Below are 8,145 nucleotides of genomic sequence, written 5' to 3'. Positions count from 1 at the left end.
TATATATATATATATATATATTCATATATATATTCTTATTAGTCATTACAGAAATGCAAATCAAAGTCACTATGAGACACAATTTTACACCCATTAGGATGGCTATTAACAAAAAAGGGGGAAATTATAAGAGTTGGTGAGAAGTAAAAAAAAAAATATATATGGAACCTTCTTCACACGTTGCTGTCAGAAATGTACAATGATGCAGCCATACGGGAAAACTTTATAGTGGCTCCTTTAAAAAGTAAATATATAATTAACAAGTGATCTAGAAATTCTACTCCTAGATATATACTGCAAAGGACTGAAAGCAAGGACTCAAACAGATATTCATATCCAATGTTCATAGCAGCATTGTTCACAACAGTCAAAAGGTAGAAACACCCAAGTGTCAATCAACAGATAAATGGATAAACAAAATGTGGTCGGTCTATCCATACAGCAGACTACTACTCATCCTTAATAAGGGAACGAGGTTCTGGAATAAGCTGCAATATGGATGAACCTTGAATATTATGCTACATGAAATAAACCAGACGCAGAAGGACAAATATTGTACAATTCCATGTACATAAAGGACTCAGAATAGGCAAATTTCATACAGTTAGAAAGTAGAATGGTAGTTTCCCGAACTTAGGGAAGGTGAGTTACTACTGCTTAATGGTTATGGAATACTGAGAAAGTTCTGGAAGTGGATTTTGGTGATGACGGCACAGCAATGTGAATGTGCTTAATGCCACTGAATCGCTTGTATGATTAAATTTTAAGGTACACATAATTTACCACAATTAAAAAATATCACAGAATGAATAGCACTATTTTGACTGCAGATAGGTCCGTCAAGTAAAGAAAACTGAAGTCCAAAGGCAGAAGTTGGCTAAAGTCTACTTTGTAGTAAAGGGTCATGATGCTCAGAGACAGGAAACTTACATTGCAGTTTGACGAGCCATCGAATGTTGGGTAAGAACCGTCTGGCCAGTCGGCAGGGTCCAAGGCCGCTGACTGCCGGTGCTGGGCCTCATACTCCTTGAGCTATAACAAGAAAAAATGAAAAGATTGACATGGAAATAATGGCCAGGGCTGTCTAACAGGCAGCACAGAGAATGCTCTGAGCACCTTCTTCATGCCAGCCAAAGACAAGGTTCCCCACACTGAGAGAAGCACGCACACCCTGCCCTGTGATTTTTCATTTACATCAAACTGACAGACACAACAGATTTTTTGTATTCTGTGTCCTAAGGAGAGCCTTGATTTTCTCTCCAAGATCCTCCAGCCTCAATACTCATCTTTCTCAGTTCACTTGTAAGTTCAAAAACAGCAATTGTCTGTAGTTTGGCCTCTGAATTACCTCTCTTTGTTGAAGACACAATGTGGCGGGCTATAGACATTTTGGTAAAACAGATGTGGAAGCCTGAAACTGATTTTCTGAAATCACTTGCTTTTCTTGTTCTAGACGGCTTCAAATCCATGTCATCACGTAAACAATCACTGTGGGTTTTACTGGGGACCCTTATTGGAGGAGAGGAAAATAAGCTATCTATAGAGTATGTTCAGAGAAATATACATGGGTTTAGAAACTCAGTTTCTACTTCTGAAATAGACAAGTGAAACATGAGAGGAAAGAGAGGCAAATTTAAGCGATCAGAAAGATCTTTTAGAATGGCAAACATGAGACGTTCCAGGCATATTTTCATAAAGCATGTAGAATTTTAACTCTGCAACATAATAGTTAAGTTGCCACTGTATTAAAATTCTATTAGAATTTCAACTCCAGGTGTTTGAACTTCTGCTATTTGCTGGTATTGCTTTAATCTTTCTAGTACATGAGGGCATTAATATTGCTCTAATCTTTATGGTATATTTAAGTTATGTATTAGAATGTTCTTTCCTTCCAAATGTACTGGTTTCTGAAATGCTACATTCTCTCTGCATGACTGAATAGAGGCCAACCGAAAGACAGGGTTATCATTTGTCTTCAAGTCCCCGCCGTACCTTTATATTCTACCTTAGGCCCAACTTCGAGAAGCCACTAAATGGGTTCATCTTTAATGAAAATAAAACAAAGCAAATTCCTAACTAGTCAATCATAACAGATTTGGTGTTTTTCTTCTTCCGTCTGTCTCTGTCCTTCATCGACTCTGGGGTCTAAGAGTAGCTTGGCTTCCTCAGAGAGAGAGAGATTCAAATTCGCGCTCCACCCAAATTTACCTAGTGGTTTAATTTTCTAATTTAAAAATGCTGTTTTCAAATTATAAAACAGGGTCGCTAAAAAGAATTTTAAGTGCATTTTATGGGGGAAAAGTGCAACCTGGTTATTTTTATAACTACATTTTTATATTCTACTTTGTTCTCAAAGAAGTTTTGACTTAAATATAATTTCATGGAGGAAAGACAATTGATGATTTCATTTGAGAACTTAGATCTTTGGAAGCAAAGGTACAGCTTTAAAACAATGCAGAAGTTTTAAAGGGTGCGTGTGCACGTCTGTGTGTTTGTGTGTGTGTGCGCACGCATGTGTGTCTGTCTCAGGAGGAAATACTCCTTTCACATTCTATTTTCTTCAGTCTCATAATTTTCTCATACTTGAAGTCTAGGACATGCATGATTCCTAGAGGGATGGCCATCTTTAGTGGGTTAATGCTTACTCTATTTTAAAAAACCTTTGAGGAGATCTTAAAATGCTCCCATTTCTACAAGAAAAGAACTTTTGTATTATATCTAATCTAAATCCCCTCCAGCTGCAAGTTAAACTCATTTCCTTTTATTTTGTCCTCAGTAGAGATTAAAACAAAATAAAACAAAACACTCTTCAGTACATCCTGAAGACATGTTGTTTAATAATCCTTCATGTCCTTGAAGACAGTGATTAAGTTCTTTTCTGCTTCTCTGAGATAAATCCTTTCCAATTTTCACCCATGGGACCTATTTTAAAAAACTACAATCATTTCGTTGTTCTCCTGTGGACTCTCTCCATGAGCCTCTCTAGTTGACCAAACTTCTGTGATTAATGCACAGTAGCTGCTACAGGGAAAATCATAATATGTACACATACAGGTTGCCGGCTCCTAATCATGTGCTCTGGTATACCAGATGCCCAGACTCCGTTCACAAAATTGTTCACCAAGTCCTTAGTTAGTGTGCATTGGGCTCACATCTACACCCTGCTCTGGGGAACTTTCCATGGTTGACAGGACTTGTTTCAGAGATGCCTAGAGGGCTGCCTCCTCCTCCCCAATCAGCTTCAAGCCTCTTTTTCTCTGGCAGGACAACTTTACAATGCAATTCACCTTCCACAGCTCCCCACTCCCTATGGAATCAGCTTAAAGCTAGATTTCTCCTGAAACTGCATCTCTCTCCAGCTTTTTCCTCTGGCTTTCTGCTCCCTTCCCTTACTTAGCAGCAGTCAAGTCAGTGACAAACAAGTACTTAAAAAAAAAAAACCCAAAAAACCCAATGACTTTATCTTGGACTTTCACACAGGTATGACCTGATGGAACCAGACACATATTTATCAGATGGATAAATATGAAATATTTAGTAATTAGATCAAGTTCACATGAGTAGTCTTTTGTATTCATAAGTATATTTTAGGAAACATGATTATCAAATTATGGTCACAGATCTCCCTCAATTTCCTAGAGATACTGCTCCCAGTTAAAATGTCAAAGCACATATTTTTCTACAACACAGCTCCACCACTGCTGAGCTCCATCATACCAAAACGATAGGGTTCTCTTTTAACCAAAGCGCTAAAACTGAGTTTATTCCCTACCCACCCATCCTCACTCATACAGCACAAAAATCACCCAGATAAATGAATACCCTGTGGCTTCCAGGTATCACATAGGCTTCTTTTTCTTTCTTTCTTTCTTTTTTTTTTTTTAAGATTTATTTATTTATTTGTCATAGAGCAAATGAGCACGCAAGGGCATGCACATAAGCGGGGGCGGGGCAGGGCGGGCGACAGGCAGAGGGAGAAGCAGGCTCCCTACCAAGGAAGGAGCCCAGTGCGGGACTCGATCCCAGATCATGACCTGAGCTGAAGACAGATGCTCAACCGACTGAGCCACCCAAGCGTCCCCAGATATCTCATAGGCTTCTAAACCTTGCAGAACTAGCCCAAGATCTAAGTACCCTGAACTTATTTGCCAAGAGCTATGTATGCTCTTAAAATTAACACCTGGAAATTGTGTTACACAGAATACGCCAATTACCTAGATCCTTCTAAACAATTTTTTTTTTTACTAGTAAGTTTGACTTCCTGAAAGTACACGTAGTAAGTATGCATCATAAAACTATTAGAAAATGTTTGAAATGCCATTAGATTTGATGAAACTATTCAGTTAATAAAATATACAAATTGCAAGTCAAGCTCCTTTTTTTTAATCTGTCTTTTTCAATTACACACTCCAAGAAAATACAGAAATACAGAGGTGTTTCATAAAGTTCACTCTCTTCAAATGCTTTTTTTTTTTTTTTGCAGCTTATGGCCATATTTCACACATTAATTCCTTGTTCTGTTTCATTTTGGTCTCTGTTTGTAGCAATAACTAGGTTTTCAGGTGTGTGAATCATAGCTGTATACTTCCCGTGGGGGAAAATATCCATCAATGAGATCAAATTCATATAAAGAAAGCATAATGGACCAAATTGTTTGACATTAGGCAAAATTTTCCCCAATACAAGGATGTACGGGGGATAGTCCCAGCTCCAAACAGCACACAGGCAAATTTCTCTCCTGATACTGGGTTGTCCGGTCAGGAGTAAGTTTATACGTTCTACCCACGGGTCTTCAAGTATCTGACTGACAGAAGGAGAAACAGACACCAGAGGTCCTGAAGGACATTCTCATCATGGTCCTTATAGGAGGTCCAAGTCTTAAGGTTTGTTTGTTTAATATAATGATCAAGTAAATTTAGATCCCTGAGTTGGTCATAAAAGAGGCAGCTCCTTTCCATTGACTATTTTCTGCTCTAAATAACATTTTTCATGACGTGTTTTGTCTCTGGCAAAAGAAGTAGCCCATCCAGGCACTAGACGCTGAGGCTGTCCGCCGCCCTGCCAAGTGCAGGCCAAAGGCTTCTACTTGGTCATCTGTCAAAGGACACCCATTGCCGTGTGCAGAATCTAGAAGAGTTTAGAGAATGTCATCAATTTTATTCTTCAGTCTGTGTTTCTGGATTGCTGTACAGAAAATATGTTCAATCTCTTGATGAGCTCTGTCCTGATACTGGGCAAGGCAGCCCCCTGCCTCCGGAAGAGACAAACTGTTAAAGCCTCCACCCAAATCCACACACAGCTGTGCCACCTTCTCATCCAGTCGACTTCCGATTTCCTTTCTGTATACATAATGGCTAGCTGTTAAAATCATCAACGCAGAAGGAGCTTCAAACTAATTTTTTTCTCCCCTACTTTGAAAATACTCCTTTCTTTTCAATTATAGAATTGTGTTACCTAAAAATGACTATGCTAAGGCCATTTCTCATATTTTCTTCTGCTCCACGGAAACTGGGTCAGGGACATCACACGCAACTCTCCTCCCACACACAAGCGCACTCAGATGACTGCAGATACCGTCTGCATTTTGACCTTCATGTTTACTTTTTAGAAAAGCAGTGCAGCAGCACTGCCCCCTCCCCCCTGGCCGTGAAAGTAAGTGAACATCTGGTCTACCATGGTAAAACTAAATACAGGTCCATGTGTCTCCCATGTATTTTCTAGGCATTCAGTTGGACTTCTCCCAAAATGCGATGCCACGTTCAAGGAATAGAACTGGAGAGAAAACGCACAGTGGGCTTTTCGCCTCCACTGGCAGCTGCGCTGGGTGGCCAAAGGTGTGGAGGAACAGGGAGACCAGGTTGGGGGTGAAGGTGGATCAGCATCAAGGACAGGGGGTCACCATCTGTCACCTGCTCCATCAACAGTCCAGCACTACTTTTGTCCACCAGGGACACTGTGGGCCGAGATCACCTTCATTCCTTCAAAGAAACAGAGCAAGGGAAGCCGGCAGATGGGCATCCAGAGGTGGCCTTGGCCCTCAAGCCTCCAACTAAACCCTGTCCCATCTCCCAATATCTTCAAGTGTTTTATTCCCCCCAAGGCTGTTTCAACAATGCATTAAACTTTTTGTTTCTTAAACTACTGAGGTTTAGAGTCAGGTATAGTTAACGAAATTGAATGGCTTGTCATGGTTTCAAGGTTCCAGATCCTTAAGATTCTATTTAATGGTAAAGTCATAACTCATTCAATAATTCCTGAGACTTAAAAGTTTTGTTTCTAAATCTGCCTAATTTATGACTGTCCACACAGTACCAAACCAGCTATTCTAAGTGGAAACCCAAGAATCCATCAGTCAGTTTGTTGGGCAACAACCAAGCAGGTCATCTCTTCATAATTGCTATCTCTCTATCATAAATGCTACACCAGTATCCTAAGATTAATTAGGCTTCTTTTAGAGCTTAATTTAGCTCAGAGCAAAAAACATGACACAGTAAACTATAATTACTACCCACTTAGAAATAAAAGTAAGCAAAATTTTAAGGTATGTCTAAGCTTAACTTCTAAATTATTCAAAGTTTAGTTCGTGACAGCATCTTATAGAACTGATGTTTACAATGGTCATACTATATTGTTTTACTTTTTTATTTAATAATTTTTATCACTATTATATTCTTGTCAATCTCTTTACAAGACATGTGTATTTTGCAATGGCATTCAGAGAATCATTTTCCTCATTAAAGTGATCCACAGCTCAAAAACATTTGCCGTTCATTCATTCATGTAGTCACGGAATACAGAAATTAAAACTCACAACATGGAATGCTTGTATTAAGTAAGTAACATGGAATTATTATTTTATCTGATAATATAGGTAACTTGATGACCACCAAAGTATCATCAAAATACTACTTTAAATAATACGTTCCTGTACTCTTGAGGCCCCTGCCTTAGTCCACTAGAGCTGCTCTGACAAAATACCATAGACCAGATGGCTTATAAACAACAGAAATTCCTCACAGTTCTGGAGGCTGAGAAGTCCAAGATCAAGGAGCTGGCAGACGTAGTGTGGGGTGAGGACCTGCTTCCTGGTTCACAGACTGCCATCTTCTCGCCCTGAGTCCTCACATGGGGGAAGGCGTGTGGGCGCTTTCTAGGGCCTCTTTTGTAAGCTCACCGTTCCATTCACGAGGGCTCCACTCTTAGAACCTAAGTACCTCCAGAGGCCTTACCTCCAAATAACACTGCACTGAGTAGTAGAATTTAATACATGGATTGGGGGAGGGGGAACACAAACATTCAGTCTATTGCAACCCCCCATTTTTCCACATAAGGGGGTCAAGGGCTCACAAATGTAAACCAAGTATCTGCACACGTACCCTTGCAAGTGCTTCCTCAATGGTGATCATCTTCTCCTTGACCATCATCATCAGCTGAATCCGTTCCTCATCACTCATTGTTATCTCGCTTGCAACATAGCCCACATCTTCTCCTAGAGATTGAAAGCAAAAGAAAGGAATGAAAAGAAAAAAGGGAAGATAAAACAGAATGCGAAGTCCTGAAAGGTCACTGGTCAGGACTAGAGAAGGAGATAGCTCAGCGACAATGTCCAGCATTGCACATTACCGATGGAGCAACAGAAGCAGTAATGGGCTGCTTTTGAGGAAGCCAACAGCCCATCTTATGGAGAAACAGGCTCTGAGAACATTTGGATGTTACCATAGAAACAAATCCTTCAAAATTATCAGAGCCTTTGTGATGGAGGGCCTAGTGGAAGAGTTCTGGAAGAAAGCCAACAGGAAGTCTGGAGTAAGAGGTGGGGCAGAGACCTGATTTCAAGACCCACCTAGAGCAGACAAGCATTCCAAGGCTCCTTCGGCTGATGGTCCTCTGTGTCCTTCTTTTTCAAATATGAACAAGAAGAAAATCTTTTTGAGAGGAGTGGGAGGGACCCCTTTCTCATAACATAGAACTTTAAGGTCACAGAGTCAGCTGCCGAACAAAACCTGCAGCCTGGTGAGATCCTAGACTCCCACGAAGCTGTCTGACTGCTGTGCCTCAGAGGATAGGTGCAAATAAATAAAATCACGGGTATGAAGCATTCTGAGTACATTGGAAGGAAGGTTTATATATATATATATATATATA

The 8,145-nt window shown here is 40.0% G+C and overlaps 1 protein-coding gene and 1 pseudogene across 4 annotated transcripts in view; both read right to left on the bottom strand.

The window, feature by feature from the left end:
* The window catches only part of SASH1 (SAM and SH3 domain containing 1), a 242,493-nt gene that overhangs the window by 62,580 nt on the left and 171,768 nt on the right, over positions 1–8,145 (bottom strand). For all 4 annotated transcript variants that reach the window (XM_034669264.1, XM_034669262.1, XM_034669263.1 and 1 more), the window contains exons 7-8: positions 7,377–7,489; positions 931–1,032 (exon numbers count right to left, since the gene is read on the bottom strand). In XM_034669264.1, the coding sequence (XP_034525155.1) occupies positions 931–1,032; positions 7,377–7,489 (215 nt within the window). The remainder of the gene's footprint in view (positions 1–930; positions 1,033–7,376; positions 7,490–8,145) is intronic.
* On the bottom strand, positions 1,041–6,599 carry LOC109489826 (annotated as a pseudogene).

This window comes from Ailuropoda melanoleuca, chromosome 10 (genome assembly GCF_002007445.2).
Source record: "Ailuropoda melanoleuca isolate Jingjing chromosome 10, ASM200744v2, whole genome shotgun sequence".
In the NCBI taxonomy this organism is placed as follows: domain Eukaryota; kingdom Metazoa; phylum Chordata; class Mammalia; order Carnivora; family Ursidae; genus Ailuropoda; species Ailuropoda melanoleuca.
Note: the sequence above shows the minus strand (reverse complement) of the source record. Positions and strands in the feature narration are given on the sequence as shown.